Source organism: Tauraco erythrolophus, chromosome 3, assembly GCF_009769465.1.
Source record: "Tauraco erythrolophus isolate bTauEry1 chromosome 3, bTauEry1.pri, whole genome shotgun sequence".
Taxonomy (NCBI): Eukaryota; Metazoa; Chordata; class Aves; order Musophagiformes; family Musophagidae; genus Tauraco; species Tauraco erythrolophus.
The window spans coordinates 6,005,962-6,028,453 of NC_141467.1; the positions used below are offsets into that span (position 1 = coordinate 6,005,962).

At 44.4% G+C, this 22,492-nt stretch overlaps 1 protein-coding gene across 2 annotated transcripts in view; it reads left to right on the forward strand.

Moving 5' to 3' along the window:
- RREB1 (ras responsive element binding protein 1) overlaps positions 1 to 22,492 on the forward strand; it is a 79,455-nt gene that overhangs the window by 19,281 nt on the left and 37,682 nt on the right. For both annotated transcript variants that reach the window (XM_009990343.2, XM_086608435.1), the window contains exons 5-7: positions 619 to 782; positions 19,420 to 19,564; positions 20,685 to 20,824. In XM_009990343.2, the coding sequence (XP_009988645.2) occupies positions 619 to 782; positions 19,420 to 19,564; positions 20,685 to 20,824 (449 nt within the window). The remainder of the gene's footprint in view (positions 1 to 618; positions 783 to 19,419; positions 19,565 to 20,684; positions 20,825 to 22,492) is intronic.

Here is a 22,492-nt window from a genome sequence, read left to right on the forward strand (position 1 = left end):
AATCTTCACATCTCTGAGTGCGAGTAGGAAAGAGTGGGACATACAGCACAGTAGCTAATGGCCACATTTTGGCCCTGTAATGCATTCTTGTGGCCATAGAAGTCTGGATGTGCACTCAGAACCAGTTTACTTCAGTTTTCTTACTACGCAGTCAGTTTGAAATTAGTATCTTTAAAGAGTATTTGGTTTTATGTGTCTTTCTTCTGCCATGAAGTTTGTAATTACATCCTTTTCATGTTTTCCACCTTACTGCTCACCTAACCCCAAACCGCTGCACAGCTTAAAGTCTCTCAGGGTACCATTTTTCTGATGGGTTGTTGCTGGATCCTTTTCCGTCCCCTTCTGCTGCACACCCAGCAGAAGTGCTGAGTGTGGCAGGCTTTGCAGGCTATACGCAGCAGCTACTTGTGCTGGTGCATTAAGGAGTTAAAAATGAAGGGTGGGGGTGGAGCTGAGGGGGGAGGGCTGGGGAGGAGAGGTATATACAGGGCATACCTTAATATAAGATATTGTGAGTGGCTCTTTAAAGCTGCTTTTAAGATGTTTATAGTTCTCGATAATATTTTGCTGGCACTTGAGAAGGGGCATTCAATGAAAAAAAATCGTTGCTTTCTCTAGCATAACACTGACACTGGAGGGACAGACCATTCCTGCAGCATCTGTGGAAAGTCTCTGAGCTCAGCGAGCTCCCTTGATCGCCACATGCTGGTGCACTCAGGTGAAAGGCCTTATAAATGTTCAGTTTGTGGACAGTCCTTCACCACCAATGGAAACATGCACAGGTGAGTGCTGATCGTGACCCAGGAGTTTGGAAAGGATTACAGGATAGGGGGCTGTTTTGTTTCCTTGGAAAGACTTTCAAGCTGACTAAAGACACTTACTTGGGCAGAAAATGTGGACTATCTGTGATCTACAAGTATGGCATGACACATATACACACTACAACTATTAGGGTGCTTAAGTTGTGAGAGGAAATCAGAATTGGGACAAGATCTTCTAGCACTCTTCGCGTATTATGAAGAGTTGTTCTGGATATCCAGAAGTATTGCTTTTTTGTTTTTATTAGTAGTGTTATTTTGATAAATGGGATGGATTTTTCTCCGAGGATAAAAATACATAACCAAGCTGTATAGGAGCTTTTTGATTTTGTAGCTTCAGAGTTGTGGATGCAACTGGTTGTATTGGAACATCTGTGGGGGTGTTTTATGTTATATAGTTAGGTATCCAAGTGCCATCATGAAGATGCCTTTTCAGAAGGTATTGTTCTTATACTTGCTTGTACTATAGACAACTTCCTGCACTACAGATCTGGGAAATTCTCTAACACCTAAGTTGCCAAACATATTTCGTGTAGTTTCATTCATAGGGATGTAGCAATATGTACAGTTGTCAACTGGGGAAACAAAATGTTTAATGGCATGGGTGTTCTTTCCCCTCTCTCATCTCCCAATTTTGTATTCGTTTATTTGCGTGGGTGGAACACCTCAGAGCTGATTAAGACTTCGTGAATTCCCACACAGTTTTAGTCCCATATCAAAGAGTTTACAACCTACGAAGAAACTGCAAGACAAGTAGGAGAAAGGAATATAGCTTATAAGCAAAATCACAAGAGTGATGGTTACAGACTGGTTCTGTGTGGGAGGGAAGAAATCTTGTTTCCTTGATTATGACCAGTCATTTTCCAAGCAGTGTGCTGTAGGTGGAATGAAAGGGGTGATTTTGGTGGCAGTGGGAAAGATAACGTAATGCCAGACAAAGGAAGCAATAGCTATTATTGCAGCTTTACCTTTTCTATATTGTATTGTCCAGGTTAAACAGTTACATGAAAACAGTGGAGAAATAGGAGGGAATGCAGTTTCGTAATTCCATATCTATTTAACTTATACTTGATTGGAGCTGAGGAGAGTTGGAGAGAGAGACGTAAAATGAGAAGGGAACGAGACAAAGATGTTCAGAGGAGATACTGGCCTTGAGCATTGAATAAATCACACATTTGACTCATCTGACCAGAGGTGTTGCCAGCCACATGTTTGCTGGACTGGGTCATCACTCTGTCTGCTGTGAGGAAGACAGGGCAGCCACTGGGTTGAGCTGATGCCACTGTTGGCATCCAAGGGTGAGTTCCAGTGCTGGGACTCTGAGGTGGTTGGACACTTGTGTCCAGGTCCTCAGCCTGCCTGCTTGCTGAAGGACTGCTTGCAGGGTTTGTTTGACTTTGGCTCACTAGGCATCTCCTCGTCCTCTCCCAGAAGCAGGAAGGGAGGCTTCCCTTGAGACTTGACTCCAGGCCTATCAGATGTTGATGTAGTCAGTTTTGCTTATGTGAGTTTCCTTGTACAGCAGCTCTCACTAGGATTTAGTAGCAGATTTGCCAGAATTGTCAGGCTCCGTGACTTGCCCAAAAGAAGTACGTACAGATCAGAATCTTCTGATGAGAGGATTGTTTGGTTTTCAGTTTTCCCCTTAACGAGATGTTGCTTGAAGTTACCAGGATGCTGTGCTGTTTTTACCGACAGCACTAAGAAGGACCTAAGCTCATGCAAGGAAGATTTCCTATTAAAAGTTCTTTCCACCTGATAGGTTCCTGTCTGTTCTGTAAAAGTCCTTCTCGTGTAGGCCCATTCTGCAGCAGCTCGGTGGGACGTTGCAGAAAGCTGCTACTGAGCCTGGTGGCACTGCAACAAGTGACCCCAGACCCGTGACAGGCAAGATCCTGAGCACACTGAAACACGCTAGTTACGCTGCAGAAGGGTTGTGGTTGACAGGATTGTGCTGCCGACTTTTTGCAGTGAATAACCTTTTCTTGTTGCTGGAACAGATTATAACAGCGAATCCCGTTGCTGAAATGGAAAGCGTGAATGTGCAAGGAGGCAGATGAGGGTAAATGCAAAGCGAAATGAGATTTGTTATCTGCTGCTATGGCATGCACACAAGGAAGATGTTCATTTTGCCCACCATGTGCCTCCTTCCGAAATAGGTATTTCTAAAAAATAAAAATTCTTTTGTAGACATCTCAAACTTAGCAGTAGCATCAGGTCCAGTGCCCTGCCAGTGCTGTGGCTGAATGCCTGTCACGTCACGTTCAAAACTGCGTCTGCCTCAGGATCCTGGAGCAAGGACCTGCTTGACAGGTCCTGCCTTCTGTGCAACTCCTGTAGGCCTTGCCTGTGGTGGTGCCGTGTCTGTTCTTCTGTGCTAGCTGGATGATAATACAAGTCCATCTTTCTCTGCTTTTGTGCACAGTTCTTTTATGGTTCACCGTTTTTGTGCCACAGTAGTGACAGAGGTATGCCCAAAACAGCAAAGAACAAGATTTCTGATGTGCCCCTGGTAGCTGGCATGGTGGTATCCCTGGAGCATCACACAGAGTGTGGGATCAGTGAGAGAAGTTGTAGGCTTAGCAGAAGGTTGTGAATGTGCTGCTAAAGAACCAACATAGCTTGTGAAGGTCCTGCAGGAGCCTCCCCAAGTATTACTGCATTTACATCAAACAGTTTGGTCCATGAGAGAGAAGTGAGGGCGAAGTTAGTCTGCCGGTATCTAAACAAGGGAAAAAAAGTATAGACACGTACTACATACATCCTCTCTTCTCTTTTTCCCCCTCTGTCTTGTTCTGGTGCTTATTTAACTACACTATTTTTTTCTTCCAGACTTTTAAAAGACCTTTTAGGGGAAAAAGTCCAATGAAACGGTTTTGTCAAGGGAAATATTGTGCCATAGGAGTACTTATTGCTGTTCCGGCAGAGGATGAAATTTCTGATCCGTTTTTCCACCTTGTAGCAGCCAAGTCATTAGACATTCAGCTGAGCAGAGGAGGGGAGGAGTTTTGGTTGCTTTTTTGGGTTAGAAAATATCAGTGTTGTTACACTCTCAAGTGCCCATCTTCTCCATATAAAGTAATTTTTCTTCTCCCTCACTTTATTAAGTGAAGGGAGGAAAAGACCCTCCAGAGCTCTTCCTTGCTGTTCTTTTGCATGTGGGCAAAACATTTTTGCAATAGCCAGACTTTTTGTGGAGTGGGAACACTCTTTTCTGCCCATCTCTTCTCTGGGTAAGTCTACCCGCATTGGGGTGCTGCGTGTACTCTTTACCTGTTAAGTCGATGCTGCCCTCCCTGACTCCTACAATATGTGCAACACTTCATTTGAAAATGAGTCATAGACTCTCACGTAAAGTCCAGTTTCTTTTTGTTGTGCTCCTTGGCTCCTTGTCAACAAGCCAGGTCGAATGGGCACAGCAGACAGGGATGAAGGGGAAAGGTTCTCTTGTGCAGCACCATTCAGAAAAAGAAGTTAAAAGCTGCTTTCTTTTCTGAGCAGGGTGACTCTTGGCCAGGATTTTCAACAGGGAACCATGAGCCCAGGGCATCTCAGAAAACTCTCTCTTACAGCTGCCAGGCTGCTCAGGAGTGGCCTGAGCCTTGTGTGAGGACAGTTGCTGTTGGAGAGAGCAAAGGTGTCTGAGCAAAGGAGAGTGCTCCATGTCCAGCACAAAGGTCTCTGGAGAGTGCTCAATTTCCATCGAGAAAAGCTGATTTATTCACTCTTCCGAATGTGTCGTCAAGCTAACTGTCTCTGGATCAGTGCTGCTCCTACTGTTGGGGAGGGTTGTTGCATCTGGTGCAATTACTGGGAGATCTGTCAGTGTCTGGTATCAGGAACAGGAATTGCTCTGGAGGAGGAGAGCTGGAAATGATGCCCAGATGTTTACAGAGATTTCTTTTTGACCAGGACTGGAAAGAGCAAGTCTTCTTGGAAATAGCAAGTCTTCTAGCATCAGGGACTGATTTGGGCATTTGGGGGCTTGTTCTCTTGGGGCTTTTTAGGAATTTGGAGGAAGGAGTTAGATCATGGTAATTTTGACTTCAAAATTTCTGTAACTGGAATGGCACTGCAGTGATCAGGACACAAGAAAATCTGCGATTTAGGATATGCTAATTTTCACACTTTTACACTAGAGACACAGACATTATGGCTTTCTCTTGGCCACAGTAAATTAAAGTTGAATATTCTCAGATCTCCAGTAGGAGCATAAACTAGGTGGAAGGAGGGAAAGTGAATGTATAAAGAGTTTTCTGTAGCTCTGAAGAGCTGGGGATTTCCAAAGTAGTGTCTCCAATCAATAGATTGCAATTACTAAAGGCTTTCCGAAGGCTTTCCGTGTGTACTGTCATGGTAGCTCCCTAGGGAGTTTATCTACGAGTAGTGCCAACTCTGAGGAGCCTTTTTGGGTCTAGACACTGCCTCCAAATGGGAAGTTGCAAGCCTCTTACTCCATCTCCACTGCTGCATCTCCCCAAAATGCAGAGGAGTTAGGCTGCTGCCGTGGGTTTGAGGGGTGGTGGTGGTTTGTGAACTTTAGCAAGGGACCTTGAGTTAGAGAAAAGACTTAGCTTGACTTACTGTCTTGCATTCCAGTAGAACATGCATCAGGCTTGAGGAAGAAGGGCGATGCCTCCACTTGCTCCAAAAGGGTTTCCTTTGGGGGCAGGAGACTTTGCCAATGGCTCCTTTTCCATTTCTGTGACTGAGGATGATCTATGCCTATCACTTTAAAATCACATTTTCCTCCCTGCCAAAGACATGCTCTCCATGCAACTTGAAAATGTTAATAGGATATAAATGCCAGAAAGGAGGAGAAAAATGACCTTCCTGCCAGTTTCCAGTGGGTAGCTATTAAAGGCTCTGTGGCAAGTCTGAAAAGGCTAAAGGGATAATATATGTATTTCAGCCACAGCTTCCCCAGTTTGGTAACCGAAGCTGCGTGTCCGTGGCTGATGTTGACCAGGCTATCCATAGAAGTGCAGTAATGCAAAAAGTGTTTTATAGGAAACCAAAACATCACAGATATCTACTGTCTTTCTCTTCTTCTGATCCTTACTCCATACCTAGCAAAATTCTTCGTAATAGCTTTTTATTTACATCCTGCTTAGGTACTTGCAGGCTGTTTATGCACCATCTCAGGAACAGGTCTCAAAGTTTGGGGATTTTTTTTTTTTTTTTTTTTTTGGCACATGCGAAACACCACATGCAACAACCACATGCAGAAGTCTTTGAAACTCAAATTGGAAGATCTGGATCGCAGAAGCTATGCTTTGAAGCATGCTTACAAAGGGTCCTATCAAAGAAGGTATTTCTTCTTTTAATTAAGAAGGCACTTTCATTCTCCATCTTACTTTCAGTGCTGGATAATTTTTCCAAACTTCTCTTTTTAATGATCTGTGGAGAGACAAACAGCTGTTTTTGTTATCAGGGTATGATACTGTTCTGATGTTCAAATCAAGTCTTTTTTAAACGCCTTACGTGTGCGTATATGCTGCTGAATCAGTTTTTTGAGAAGGATGGAAAAGACACATACTGGAGGGTAAGCTGTGAATTTTGGTGTTTTAACTGGCCGTGTTCACTGGCAAATGAAGAGCGTACGCTTGGTGAAGATTGTAACGTACTAGTTGGAAGATGAGTGTTGGATCCTGATAAAGGCACAGGGGTTGAGATGCGTATGCTTTAACGATTTCCCTGCTCCCTTTAACATGGATCGGTGCTTCGTGGGCAGGCATGCGTACAGGCTGCCTGTGACTTTGCAAATACCCGGTAGGCAGAGTGTCCTCAAGATCTGGCTGAGTCCATCCTCTCCCTGCATTCCACCTGTGAATTGCTCCTGTGTTATTTATGGCATTGGCCCGCTTCCAGTACGTTGTGTGTGCTTTGTAGGATGCAGTGCAATAACAATGCCCAGCCTCAAAGTACAAATAGGATCTCTGCAGTCTAGCATGTGCAGTCTGGCGTTTGCTTAAGATGGCAGTTTTAGAGGCAGAGCATAGCCAAATGTGACACTGAGCTTTTTTTTCCAGAGGTGGGGAGGAACTGCCTTATTACAGCAGGGTTTGGTTTCTGGTGGTTTACAAAGGTGGCCAAGTGGAAATTTGGTGTTAAACGTTGGGTAGCTTTGAAAAACTGAGCATAGAAGATCTTGAAGCTAAAAACAAATAGCCAAGAAACTCACCACACTGAAAATGATTGATGCTTCACGCGTGTGAAAAGGCCTTCTCTTATTGTCTTGCACAATAGAAAAGTCTCTTTGGTCATCTCCTGAGGAGCTTTTATTTCAATGTAGTACTTGGTAGGCAGTGCTCTTAAATGTGAAGAAGCAGAGTGTATTACAGGGTTTCAAATCCATTCCTTATATGTGGGGGATGATTTAACTGTCAGCATGCTAGTGGAAGATAAGCTTCAGCAAGTGCAAGCGCCCTCATTCTTGAGCAGAGGTAACAAGCACAAAGGACTAATTTCTGCTTCTAGTAGTTGGTAATTGTAAGAGACAAGTGAGATGTGATACCTATTCTGGTTTTCTTTACAGTTAAAATTTTCTTTACATTTTTGCTAATACATTTTGTAATTAAGGATGGGGAAGCAAGTGGAGAGAAGGTGTTTTGGTCTTTCTCCTCTCAGCAGATACCCAGAGTAAATGTTTGGTATTCTGCTGGGATTCCCCATGTTTTGAAGAAGATTAAAAAAGAAGAAGAAAGAAGGAAAGGAAGGAAGAAATGAAGAAAAGAAGGAAGAAAGGGAGAAGGAAAAGATCAGGCTTTTTGAACAACAGTATAGCAGTAAGAGTCTGTGTCTTTGATGAGAATTAGAAGACTACAATATTTTTAGTGATCCCAGGCAGAAACTTTTGTCTGTCTCGCTGTTGCTGACCAGGTTGGTCATCTTTCGTAAAGACTTTATATAAACTTTTATTTAATTCACATGGCACATAAACAGAGTGCTCCAAAAAACCCCTCCATGGATATCTTCAGCAGTAAGAGACTCTGAAGGAGCTCTTGTGCCACAGTACCTCTCTGAGCTGTAAGAGCTGAAAAGAGATGCCATGATTTCAGACGTGTTACACGCTGCTTGCAGCCTTGGACAGTATCCCCCTTCAGTTATCATTAAAGAACAGCAAAGGAAGTTAACATAAAAACATGAATGCTGAGATCTGATTAGAATCAAGCGAAGCAAGGAAGTGCAGAGTTAAGATTTATACGCTGACCTTAATGAGCTCCATTGTTCTTGAGAACCCAAGCGTACACAATGAGGAGCGTTATACTTGCATCTCCAGAGCTCTTCAGTACCTAAACATAAGAAAGAGTTCAGTGTGCTTTTCAGCCCTAGATTTTGGGTGTGTTGCCTTCAAGTAGTAGCTACGTCTGATCTTGTGCTTCAGATCGGTTTTCTGCAGGCAGTAAAAGGGGACACGCTGCCCTCAGTAATCTGGTGCGACGTGTGCTGAGGGGAAGGTGGTCTGATGTAGCAAAGTAATACCACCCTCCTCATGGGCAATAACATAAATCTCCCTGTAACAGAGCGTATTGAGCGTAGCTTAGTGCTGTTTTGTTACCCATGTCACAGTTCAAATGAGCACAAGCCACTTGACAGATTAGACTCTACTCAGAGAGCACACAGCAGCGTGAGACCTTGATCTTTCTGCATAAGTACCCTTTCAGGAACATCACCTCCTCCGAAGGTTTAGTATTCTCAGGGATATTAGCTCCCCTTCTCACCTTGAAGAGCTACAAAATAAATACGAGCCTTAACTTGGCAAGCACTCGAAAATCCAGGTGATCTTTGCGGGGAGTTGGAGTGCTTTTAGTCCTTTGCCATAAGCCTGACATTAAGGCGATTGTTGCAGAGATGTTAACTCTCAAGGTTAACAAGTAACGCGTTGTTTTGTTGGCATTTCGGCTGGTGATTTGTCTTCTAGTTTGTATTTCGGTTGGGTGATTCCGTGTAGAAAATGCTGGTGGTGAGAAAGTTCGCTGGAAGAATGTGTGTGTTAAGGTGATCTTTGCTCAGCCTGTTGTGCGTGCACGTCGGAAATGCTTGCACATCACTTCTCTAATAAATGTGTGTTCCCTCTGTTCCTTCTGTTGGCTGAAAAGACTCCTAGGCCAAGTACCGATGAGAATGAGGAAAAAATCTATCCTGACCTGCATTTGTGGTTGCTGTCGTTCCACCTTTAATGTATGTCTTCCAGCTTTACCTTCTCTCCCCCCAGTATCTAACCTGCTCAACCTGTTCCAGTTCAGCATGCTGGAACCAGCAAACTGAAGAACATACCCCCTCTCAGGGTCAGCAGGATTCTTCTTCTTTCTTTACTCCCCTCTTTTAAAAATAGGCTATTTGTTAACAGCGGATTGTCAGCGTTTGGGGAAACTTCTCTAGCTATTAAAAAAAAACAACAGTGAGAGGAGTCTTGGCGTTTGAGCTTACTCGGGGCCTTTCGCTCAGGTTTTTGAGCCATGATACTCACCTGCATGATGCACACACTTAGATAAAGACACAGTCTATAGAGTGGTAGTGCCATTACACAACTGGTAAGTAGCACACAATATGCAAATACTGCTTTCTGTTTCTTGAGAGCATCTGTAGATATGTGGAGTTCTTCAAGCTGCTCTCTTAGCTGAAGTTTTCTAAGCACTCTCAGCAATTTTTGGTAAATCCTCAGAGTCAGCTCTCCAGTCCTTCATGTGAAAAATATCTTAAAACAGAGGAGGTGTACAACTTCTGTGTGGCTCATTTTTGACATCAGGCCACCACAATGTGTTGTCTTTCTTGATGGTTTCAAACTGAGCGTAAAGAGAGTAAAGCAATCTATATCGCTCATGGACTGCACCAAACTTAATTTCAGTTGAGGGCAAAAGTTGCCAAACTCCTGTAAAGTAGCACAAATCATGCAGGGACTTCTCCTTCCAGCTCCTATGCTTGACTAAGCGGATATGTAACAAGACATGAAACCTTTCCCTAGTGCTTGTCTGCTCGGCGAGGGAATGCTGTGAGATCACTGCTGGTGAGGAAGGAGGACCACATGTTCAGGAACAGGAGAGGAAATGGGCTGAGCACGTGAAACCTCTTTTGCTCAGGATGCCGTCCTCGGCGCTGGGAAAAGTTTGCACGACTTGTGTGTGTGCAGTGATAACCCCTCACTTCCTTGCCCCTCAAGTTACTGGGTGACTGCTGATACCAGGGTGATGCTGAGACCCTGCTTTAACGAAGATGTGCTTCCCTTATCTAGTGCAGCTTCCGTGCCCGTGCGTGTGTGTGTGTGTCTGTGTGTGGGGAAGTATTCAGCTCCATCTGCGTGGCGTCCCCAGCATTGCTGTGGCCGTCTATTTTTTCCTCCATGAGCTCTGTGACGCAGCAAGTTGTTGTGTGCTGTGTGCCATCAGGATTGCTCAACAGTGGAGTGTGAGAGGGAAGCAACTGCACGAGGGGTTTGCCTGGTTCTGGGAAGTAGCTGGGGCTTGTGTTTGCTTGGTTGGTAAAGAGGTGCGGTTTTGGGAGAGAGGCGGGACGTACCTGGCACAACTTCTTCCATCATATTTGCTATTAAGGATAAAACTTTTCCCCTTTCTGACATCCTTTCTCTAATTTTCTCTCTTTCCCTCCCTCCACCCTTTTTTTTCCCTGATGCTAAAATTGAAAACTGCTTTAATTGTCCTTAGCGTCTAATAACACTCATTTTCTTGAAACATGAAGTTTCCTGAAAAATCAGCAATGAAGTAGTTGACTAAGGTTATATACTGTGATAACTAAAGGATGTGCCTGAAAACCACAAATTTCTAAAAAGATAAAAGAAAACAGTAGTTCAGGATGTCCCAGGCCAGGTTTTTGGTACGCTTTTAAAAATCTTATTCTTTCTTAATTTTATTGTTAATAAACTTTTGTCTCCAAGCTTAAGGAAGTACAGGGGCCTCTGGAGGATCTTGTTTAATACTATCCCTTATGAAAGTGTTTCTCACGGGTTGGAAGTCTCCTTGCAGTATGGGGCATTGTTAATTTAGGTCTGCTCTGAATTTAACGTGGACTGCGGGCAGGCAGCTCGGAGAAGTGAAGCTCACGTGGCATTTCCCTCCGCTTTTGCCCTCCCTTGTGCAAGGATTGATGCGAACTGCAAACGGACGCTTTCTTTTGCTGTCCTTTGGGAAGCTTTGCTTTGGAGGCATGGTTTGAATCATTTTCCTGTCACAGCATCATCAGGCAAATATTTGTCTCCCTTTTTTCCTTTGAGGTGTGCTGACAACACTGCTGGTAGGGAACAGGAGTAACTGAGCCAAGCTGGGAATGCAGTTGTATCAATCTCAGCCTGTTTGAACTTGCTGATTCTGCGTAGCAAGTAGTTGCTTAAATGTGAATACAGCATAATTATTCAGAAATGGTACCCCCCCCTCCTTGGATTTGTAGATCAGTATCTTTCTTCTCACTCATGCCTACAACTCGCCTTTATTCACAGCGAAGCAAAATTCTACTCTAGGATAAAAATACAAAACGGTTTGTGTGCATGTATGTGTATCATATATCCTTAGGTATTGTGTCTTGGCAGCTGCATGGCACTGGTTAAACTTCGCAGACTGTCCTGGTGGCACTGAAAAGGGATTCCTAATCTGCCATTTGAACATAATCCCAGGTGGCTTTTGCAGCCTTAGTGCACCCAGCTAGTCCTGGTAGATCTAAATAATAACGCCTGTGTCATCCGAAGGATGCTGTCTGCCGCCCCGCTGTAAGGCTCTTTTTGCTTTGCTGGGAGAACCTGGTTATGCGGGGAGACAGACGGCGCGGCAGCCCGCCCTGAACTTGGGGGGATGCTTACGGCACCGCTGTGCGGCACCTTGGGCTGCAGCGGTTCCCGGGGGGATGCTGCACCCACATGCTGCTGTGCGGGGAGGCTCCCTGGGGCCGCGTTAGCCCTGATGGAGCTAATAAACTCCGGGGCCTCCAAGAGGATAGAGAGCCGTGCTGCTGTACCAGCAAGACTGGAGCGGCTGGGTGCTGTGGGGAGCGCTGGCTGGGGGATCTCCTGCTCGGCCTCATTGCAGGCATGCGGCTGAAATGAGTCAGTGCTTCCCGATCCGATCCTTCCTGGGACCCGTTCGCCCCACCCTGCTCTTGCACTGCGTGCGTCGTGGTGGCTTTCTTACCAGCATAGCATGGAGATTTCTTGCTGTTCAGCTTCATTTTGGTTGTCCCGTGCTAGTGTTCAACGCTGGTTACTGCTGGAATATTTGGTGGTACTTGAAATTTGGTTTGAGATTGCTCCGCGGTTCTAAGAGGGCGTTTCCCAAATGGTTGAGTTTTCGGCGTTTGAATGTCGCTTGACTTACTGTGAAGCCGTGCATGGTGTCTGAGGGCTTTTTGGGCCATTTTGTGGCTTTTTTGAGGATACAAGTAGCAAACAAGCCAAGAAGAGAAGACAAACAGAAACTCATCCAAGTACACATCATGTCTGATTTGCTGAATTGCCTGCATCTTTCTAGTTGCTGTGATTACAGCTGGCAAGGACTGAGTGGATTGCTGTCTTAAGTGGGTGATGTTGGTAATTAGCACTGGAATTACGTTGTCAATACAGATTCTCTACTTGTTTTAACAAACAAACTGACTAAACTCTTTAACCCAAGGGTATAATGTTACTGCACTTTTAAGTTCCAGTCATATTCACGAGACTCTTGAGGAGGGGGTTTGCAGCAGTACATTAAGTGATTGCTCCTAAAAATGCTGATGCTTCAGTTTCTCTTTGTTTACTTTCCATGCATGTCAAATGGCAGAAGCTTTGCAGAGGAGTTCCCTGTGTTTTCCCACATTTCTAGACAATTTGGGCTGAAGTAACATTTGTTAAACAGAAAATGTTTTTTTTTGTTAAAAACAAAAATGGTGACAAAAAAGATATGACCTAGAAATCTCTCAAAAGAGACATTATCGGTGTAATTTTGAAGGCTGTATTCTTTTACTCTGAAAAACGAGCCATTTTTCATTCCATGGGGCTTGAAGAATGTCATGGTCTTCGGTGCATCCTGCACTCTTGTTGGTTCTGATATGGTGGCATGAAGTTGAAGCTTAGACAAAGCAGAAGTTTTGTTTGTGGGTTTTTTTTAGAGTTGATTTATCATGTTCTGAATGATAGACATGCTTTTTCTTTACTGTTAATTATTGAAAACACATGGTTTTGATTTTCTGGAGATTATTTACTATTATATGGAGGTAGTAATGTAAGTGAAAGATCTCAGGGAAGAAAATAGTGGAAGAGGTAAAGCAATTGTATCAGCTAAATTGTACTTAGGGCATCTGACCAGCTCAGTCCTTCACAGACTAGCTTGGTGAACTCGAGTAACTCTTTACATTGGAGGGAGGGAAAAAAGTCTATTTTAAATAAGGTGAAGAGTGAAAAGCACTGATTTTTATTCTTAGTCTCTGAATAGTTATATGTGTGGCTCCCTTGTCTTTAGATAAGCATCAGATGTATGAGGATCGTCCCCTTGATTTTGATATCAAACTGCTCAGAAGTCACGAGGGAGATGAGGAACAGGCATGTGCATTACAGTAGAGTATAGGGTACATCTAGTGGTAAAGTGGAGAAACTTAGAATAATACGTGGGATATGAAACCAGAACCTGAACTTGATACTGTCAGATGATTTCTCTGGACTGATAATGCCCGGATTCATTGGCCTCCCCACTGCGTTTCCACAGGCCTGGAGACGTGAGGGAGGAGGAGGGTGTTTATACATGCGCCGCATCCTGCGCTCAAGAATTAATCTTGATTTAGATGCTGGGACTTTCCCAACGAGGCCTCAGTGAAATTGCTTGCTACTCCCCCTCTGGACATGTTGCTCCTTCTAATCAGACCTACCTGGCATAAACCTCTCTTGACTGAAAGCCAGCAATGCTTGTGCTGCCATAGCTGTAAGGGAGAGGCTCAACCCTGGACCCTGCTCAGAGGCTGCAGGTACACCCTTTTGTTCCACACCTTCCTTTTGCCTGGGTCTCTGAGCCAGGCAGGGCCTTTCTCTTAGGGATGTGGAGCACATGAGCAGCCGTGGAAACCCAGGGTGCAGCTACGGCATGGTTTTCCTCCCCAGAGTTAGAGGTGAGGGATTCCCACGAATGCTGAGGGATGCTTCCTTTCCAAGAGCCAAAGTGGCGCTGATCGGGTTATCTGCATGCAAAGCAGGAGCTCCTGGTTTTGTTTATAATTCGGTGGGACCCGGAGCTGGGAGCAGCTGCGTCTTGCAGTTACCTCTTCCAGGATGCTTTGACTCCTCGTTCTAGCCTTGAGCCAGCCAGTCAAAACCTGCCCACGTTCTGCTTTTGGCATTGAAGCTGTAGGCTGTCCTGTTTCGAGACCTCCAGAAAGCTTATATGATCAACATGCAAATCCCCTTGGCATTAAGAAAATACAGCAGCCCTTTTTGGAGATGCGGTAAAGACTGGGATGTGACCAGCAGGAGCTGCATGTCACTTCAGTAGGACACATGCTCCCTTTTTTTTTTTTTTTTTCCCCCCTCCTTCCTATGAATCACCTCCCTTAGGCACTGATCCAGCACCATCCACGGGGAGAAAAAGGAGTAAGGCACTTGAGTTCTGCATTTGTTTATTATTACAAAAGTCTCTTCTTCAATGTAAAGTAGCAAAGTATTCATTTGCTACTGTTCTGGGGGAATAATCCCCCTTCTGACATCACGCTCTGCATTACAGTGTGGGGCTGAAAACCTTTTCTGCCCATTTGTTTTAAAAAAAGGAAAAAAAAAGAAGCTGGGGGAGTTCTTGTGCAGTGTCATCTTAGTCATCCTCTTCACGTGACCGTTCAGAAGGGAGAGGAAAGTTGTGGCAGAAGAGGGGAAGCGGAAGGTGATCCTCACGGGGAGGATGGAATGAAAGGCAGTAAAGCACTTGAAAAATGTGATTGTGTCGGGAGGGCTGACCGGCAAACAGTCATAGAACAGTTGGATCCTCTTGGCTCACCTGTGAAATTCCTCGTGCAAGGGGGAGGGAAGAGATTATGAGGAAAGCTTTTTTACATACAGCTGCGCTGCGGAAAGCAGCGTGTGTAGCAAGTTATCTGCATTTTTTGCATAGCAGTTCTGAAACGCTGAGAGTTTAGTTCAGAGGTGGATCAGACCTTGTTTGGAAAAGACTTAATTTCCTCTTTCCATTTCGGGATTATTATTTGCAAATTCTTCTGGCTTTCTGTCTGGTCTCATTTTAAATAGAGTTCCACCACTTTCTCCGAGAGGTTCATCCAGGCTAGCGAGCACGTAGTGGAAGGGAGTCCTCCCTAGTAGTACACTCAAATTTTTATCTCCTTCCTTTCACCCTGTGTATCATGGTTGCATTTTAGTGTTGCACCCTCAGTACTGTCCAAGTTATGTGCTGGGGAGGCTAATAACCACCATCTGAAGTGCAGGTTTCAGGGCTCTGTACCTTCCTGAGCTTATCTGCTGTTCTTGAGTTGCTCTGTAGGATGGCTCAGAGCCACATTTCATTGATTTAAATTAGAAAAAAGCACCAAGTTTCATCTGCTGTGGCTCTGGCTCTCTTCTGAGCTGCGACAGTGGTCACTTCAGAGCTGCTGGCACATGTTACTGTAACTTGCATCTGTGGCTGAACGTGAGCATTTCTGTGCACGTCCTTATTTTGCCTTTCTCTTTTTTTCACTACATTCTCACTTCAAGTGTTGAGTGTTTATCTTTATTTTTTGGAACTAATGAATGTCATATCATTTTCCTTTATCGTTGTAAGATGCTGAAAGCCAGGCTGACTTACGAGCCTGGCTTTCGTATTCAAAGCATGCCAGTGTTGTCAGGCCAAATATGTTGTTATAGTCACAATGGGAAAATAACTTCTAAGCACAGCTTTGTTCCTGTTCTCCTTGTGTCTTGGCAGGCTAAACAGTGAGGTCGAGCATTTTCAGCATTACATGTAAGATCTAATCGAGGCAAACTCTTCTAAAGGAGGATAAGGCAACACAAATACTCTTCCCCCCCTCCTCTTAATTACAGTTAGGAAACTTTTTAAGTAAAAGAAGCCTTGGCGAAGGGACTGTTTAACTTTAAAAGAAAGATTGTGGATGTGGATGTGACTTGGCATCTGCTTCAGTTCAACCCAAGTTGGGTGATAAATGTTTTCTCCAGGCAGAATGACATCCATGTTGCAAAGTAAAAGAGAGAGAGATGAAGATTGTGTCTGTCCTTTGTACTGCTGAGCTTTATCATCCCACTTATCTTGGACTGTAGCTCTAGTAATCTTTTTTCCTCTCCACCCTTGATTTGATGTAGTGAAACTTGCTTAACCTGCCAAAGGAGCAAACCTCCTGGCTGTAATGTGGACAGGTTGTGACTCTCCTTGAGAACTCTGGAACCTGCTGCTTTGGTCTCAGATTTTTCTTTTTTCCTTAATGATCACACGCCGAGAGCTATCACAGCGGCTGTGATATTTGACCTACACAGTAAAAGTCAAAGGTGCTGTCAGGGTGTCTTCCTGTTTATAGCTCAATAGCTCGGGCTGCTTCCTTTCAAATATGCAAAACTAAAACATGAAGGGATTGCCACATTCCTTGCCGTGGGTACGGATTCGCTTCTCACTTTTAGGGCATGGCAAAAGCGCGCAAGTTGCAGGAGGGAGAACTGCAAGCTGGGGGCAGCTGATGACTTTGATACCAGACGTAGCAAAGCCCCGTCACCGTGGTGCTGCACCCGCGTTAGCAAGCCCTGCCGTACTCGCGTACGTTATATTGCAAACACGGCTGGACTGCTTTTGGGACTTGCAGGAGCCGGTATGTTTGCATGCTTTAGGTCGTGCCAGGTTAGACTGGCACTAACCCGGAGGTCTCAACAGTTTCTCCTGTTGGTACGCTGTGGATGTGCCATCGCACCCCTCTCCAGCAGGAGCAGCTCCGTCGAAACAGGTGGAGTTGAACAGGTGGACAAACGGTGCAACTCAGCCCTGGGGAAGCTGTTTTGCATGGGTAGCTACTGAACAGGAGTTCTGCACACTTGTTACTGGCAGAAAGGAGACTAGAAAATAGGAACAAATAGTCCCACGCTTAATGCATAGCAGTTTTTTTGTTGTTTCGTTGTTTTCTGGGTGAATGTGATTTAGCTTGACTGCTTTTGCTCTCTAGCTCTCTGAAAAGTAACTGCCCAAGTAATATTAGCTATGCATCAGCCAAGCTGCCAGAAGGTTAAGCATGCAGGCCATGTGTGTGTGTCTGGGGTGGGGGGACAGCCAGGCACAAGCAAAAGCCTCCGTCTCACTTTCAAGAGCTCATCGAAACTGGAAAGTGGTCTTTACTAAAAACAAAAAAAAAAAGAGGAAAAAAAGGACAACAAACCGCCTTCCAGGTTTTGCTTTACTTGTGCAATTGAATACTACGTTTTGTTGTTCCCAGATGCTTCTCGAGTTTTATCTTGAAGCATTGTGGACAGATGCCCTTTGAACAAATAACTGGTTTCTTCTCCCTTCTGATTGCATGAATACAGGCAACTGCTCCTCACGCTGTTGATTTATCACCCGTAGGAAGCTCTGGGATTGACTTATCTAGCATGAGAAATGAGATCAGTGCCATAAGGGGGGGAAGAAAAAAAGATAAAAGAATAAAGACAATCAGGCAGTACAGTAACTGTAGATGCCTTCCTTGCAGATTTTGAGAGACCTGGTAGCACTGAATTTATGCAGATAAACCAGTTTGCTTTGGTGCCTGTGGTGGCCGGGCTGCCAGAGGACCGAGCAGTGGGGTGGTGCACTGCAGAGTTGTGTCCACGCTCCGACATCTCCCTGGGTCCTGTCAAACCCAGAGAGAGCCAAACCCTCGGAGCTTCAACCTTCCTTCTGCTCCCGATCAGGCGATTGGGAGAGGAGGAGATGGGACAAATTCGGCAACGTTTCTGTCATGCTGTGCCCAACCTGCTGGACACATCTGCTCGCAGATGCTCTCTCCTCCTTGAACCTCGGACACTGTGACTGCCAGGTGTCACTGGTGTCCATCCACTGTTTGTGTGATCAGTGAGGGCTGCTGGGGAGCTGGGGAAGCCATGTTTTTCCTCATGTGGGCACAGTTCTCTGGGCAGCCCCAGCCTTGCCAGGTGTTGAAAGCAGGCAGTAGCCGAATAGCCATTTTAGTCTTGCATCACTTCTGGTACGTGCGGTGCGTTTGGCTGGAGGCTGTTCCCGCGTAACACCCTCAGGAGTCTGGCTGTAGTTTGGGGCGGTAATTAGATGCCTTTCTTTTTCAAAAAAAGGTTCAGAGATTGTGAAGGGAAATGTGAAAAAAAGCATTGTGTGAGGAGACAGTTGTCCCAGCAGCTCCAGTGGAGTCTGCCCGTGGGTCAGTTTGGTCCAGTGTGTTATCTCGAAGCATCATGCCCTTGGCATCCAAAACTAAAACGGATTTTGTGTCATAACACCCAAGCAGTTATGAGGACATGCGAGACTTGTCTAGGTTACAACATTCTCTCATGTTTGAACATGATAGCGTGCAGTCAAGTTAAATGGCACGGTCCTGAGCCGAGCTGGGGGGGTGACTTCTGAAGGATGTGCCCGAATGCCGTTAACATTGTCTCTGTTGTGCTGGTTTGGAGTCAGTCATACGAACAAAGGGCAGCTCTCTCCTGTGCTCCCATTTCTAAGCAAAAATTTATGTTGTATGTAGGAGCCTAAGTTTGATTTTTTTTTTCAAAAGCACTATAAATCTGAAGTGAGGCTAAAAGCCCTATATCTTTTTTTAAAAAAGAAAATTTATGATTTGAGCTTTCAGTACTCAGAAAAAGAAGCATGGGAGCAATACCCCGAACTAGACAACAGTGTCTTCCTCAGGTTGCAGGTAAAGAAATCCAAGAGGCAAGCGGGTTGGGTATGCAGATATTCGGGAGACTGCTTCCTGAGCTGTTTTGTCCCTCTCTGCTTTCCCGTATCTTTGTGACATGAAATAGTTATTTTCCTGGGGAAGGAGTTTGTGGACATGCTTTGGCAATACAGGGTTTTGCAAGCCAAACCTGCTGCAGCTTAACGGTGTGACCAGATACACGTTGACTTCAAAGTTGCAGTTGAAATTCGATACTGGGGTGCACCAGTGTGTTGAGGATGAGAAGGAAACAAATGTATTTAAGAAGTGTTGCTCTGCCCTTAGCATGTACTGACCCATTTGGGGTGCTGTCTGAAACTATAAAAGAGCTGAAGATGGGGCACTCTTTTTGCCCTGAGAGAAGTGGATGCTAAGCTGCAGGCTTTTACTGACTAGACCACCACAAGACTGGAAGGCTGGGCTTGTAGATGACTGTGCAGTATTAGGCAGAAGCAGGGCTTGTTGGATGATGGGGGACTGGCACGATGCTTATGGGGCCAGGTGGTAGTGGAGCAAGTGCTGTGCTGTGGGTCAGGGCATGGGGGAGAGCTGCCGGGCTCCCTGCCGCAGCCCCGTGCCACCCTGGGCCCTGCAAAGGGCCCGTGCTGGATCGTGCCCCAGCTGTCTTTCAGAAGAGCGGTCTGGTTTATGGGATCTCTCCTGGTATCCTTTCAAGGCAAACCTTAGAAGTGGTGTTGGCATTAAAATTTATGCGGACTTTCCACCTCGATGCACCTGCTGACAGCGTCTTCTTCCTCCTCCTGCTCAGGCACATGAAGATTCACGAGAAGGATCCGAACAGCACAGCAAGCACGACTCCCCCGTCACCGCTCAAGCGCAGGCGATTATCTTCGAAACGGAAGTTTAGTCACGATGCTGAGATGGACAGAGAGGACAGGACACCTGCAAAAAAGGTTTTTATGGGGCATGAAGCAAAGGACTTTCCTGCCTACCTGCTTAGCTGTCAGCTGTTGTGTTCATGCAGTCAGCGTAGAAATAGTAAAATGTGGTCTTGTTACAGCCCTGTATATGTTTTAAGATGCCATGCATTGAAATAATTCAGGTTTTTTTAATTCTTTATGGTTTAAATTTTTGCTGATGATTTGTATTAGATAATTGATGTTGTATAACAAGAGTATGATCTGTTCTTTTGCTGCTGCAGCTTTTCCCCTAGTATTTTTTCTCATATTTACTTCATAATAGTCTTGCAGGACAGTGATTTGAACTTTTAAAAAAACAGTGTTTACTTCAAAAGCAGCAACAGCTTAAGTCTGTTTTTGTCTTGATCTGGAGAAAAACAAAATTCTGTAGTACATTTCTCCTTCACAGTAGCGTAATCCTGTACCACTGGAGTTGCAAGAGCAACCAGAAAATATTTATTTGAAGGCTAGACATTTCTATTAGGGTTCTGTTTATGAAATATTTCAGTGCATTTCAGTAATTTATACAAAATGTATGGTGGCTGCCAAGCCTAACTCGACCCTTTGCACTTACTATCTCTAAATGGCAAGCTAGTAGCAATTCAATTTAGCTCAGTATCCCTTGTTTCTGTGCATGCTTTTCTCCCTGTAATCAGAAGAGAGCTACAGAAAACGCGCAGAAGTTCATTGCTTTTCCCTGGACCATTTGAGTTAGGAGTTGGCAGTATCTCAGTGGCATAAATAATTGAGGCTGACAGCTCGCCTGGTTTTCTGAAGGGGGAGGAATGCTAGTTCTGTGGTATATAAACATTACGGGTTTATAAGTTGTTCAAATCGCAGTTTCTCATTAGAACTGATGTTTCTGTGACTTAGCTGCACACTTTTTCTCCTACTGAGCCTCCTTTCCCATCCTGCACGTTCTCATACCCGCATGGAGGCTGTGTCAGTCACCCTCTCTCTGTTGACAAAATGAGTCATTTCTGGTCGCCTGCAGCAAAGTTACAAATGAAGCCCAACTGCTTCTTTTAATTTTAAGAGAAGGACTTCATATGGATTGCATGTTTGGTTTGTTGCTTAAAATTTGGTCTAGTGAGGTTTTTTTCCCTCTCTAAAGGTTGTCGAGGATGGTCACTCCGGTGAAGGGGATAAGAAGGCTGAGGAGGAAGTTTATCATTGTCCAGTGTGTTTCAAAGAGTTTTTTTGCAAGTATGGGCTGGAGTCCCACATGGAGACACATCCAGATAATTCACTGAGGTAAGAAATAGTCCCGAGAGTGTTTGTGGACACCACATGGCCTGAGGGAGCCTGCTGGGGAGGGACAGGAGCCATTCAGCCCTCTGCACTGTAAACTGCCCCCCTTTATGATATTAAACATGTTTTTAAATGTTTCTGCCTCATCTTATGTCACCAGGATGCTGTAGGGCTTAATTTTATTATTTTTTATGAATACAAGAAACCTTACCTGGTTGGGAAACCTTTCCTGGCTGGAAAAGTTTTTAGAAGAAATTAAAGCACCCCTTCCTCCCCTATAAACCCATCACTATTGTTACATGAAACTGTAAAATGCCAACATGGCAAAATTTCGACAAGTTCAGCTAAAGATGCTTAAAACATGAAGCAAAACTTGATAAAAGTATTTGGGTACCAACCTGTGAGATTATTCTGAGAAGAAGGTGGCTGGATATAAAGGTTTTGTTGTCTGTCGTGGGAGTGAGTGAAGATAGATGAGTTTCTGGCTCCAGACTTTCAATAAAATGTGTTAGGCTTTTCTGCCTGTTGAGGTTGGGGACTGATTTGGATTTTTGTTTATATCAGCTTCTCTTAACAAGGAAAAATTAGTTATTAATTGTTTGGGAAGGTGCTTGGGTGTTGTGTTTTGGTTCCAGTAATTGCCCCTGGGACTCGTGATACTTCTTTATTTCCTGTTTTTTACCACTGAAAAATGTAGAGCCAGATACTTGAAGATATCAAAGAGATATTCCAAATCTAGTTTAAACAGGTAGAAAAGCTTCTATTTTAGAAAAGGAGACTGTCCATTTGCAGAAGCTTGTTAGTGTTTTAAGCTTGTTTTGGGACATTGGACTCTAATGATCTTTTTGGAAGGGTGCAGAATCCAGCATCTTGAAGCATCAACACTCTCTCCTGAATACAGTTGCTTAATAGATTGACATAGAGCAGAGCCATCCCATTCTATTAAATGCGATTAGTTCTACTAAATATCCCAGTTTTTTTAATAAGAAAACCTTGGTAAATATGCGTAAAACCATTTTTAAAGGCATTGTAGTGCTGTAATTATTGGGGAAGGGAATTGGAAAGCTCTTTCTTAAACTTCGTCCAGCAAATAGTACTTAATTAAATGGAGTTTGCTGTTTCTGAAGTAAATGAAGTAGATTTTCATTATAGAGCAAAACTGAAACAGTTGTTCTCTAGTAAGAGCTCTGCAGCCCCACAAAAAAAAAGTCTGAGATAATTTTGCTAGTTACTTTACACTTTAAAGTAAGCAGCTGTCATAGTAGGTTTATCCTGGCATTAGCCTTATTTTGAAGCTTCTGTGGAGATATGACATCTTTGCAAAATTGCGTCGTGGACCTGAGTGGAGAGGTGTATTCTCTTGCTTCGAGTGATGGATAAAGGATGACAGAATAGATGACCCTTCTAGCCTGACAGCTTTGCAGTCTGCTGCGGCAAGGCAGAAAGACACAGTGGCTGTGCAGGCATGCTGTTCCTCTTCATGCAGCTCTCTCCCTCGGATCAGGAGACTTGCTTTTAGATAATATTCTTCCAAAATGGACTTTGCTACCCTTGATTATGTTGAGCAACAAAGACTAAAATGCGTCCCTAAATCAAAGCCATGATTGTCAAACTCTGTGCACATGAGTAAAGGCTAGTGCTGGGATGCTGGTTTTTATGAACTTGTCTAGA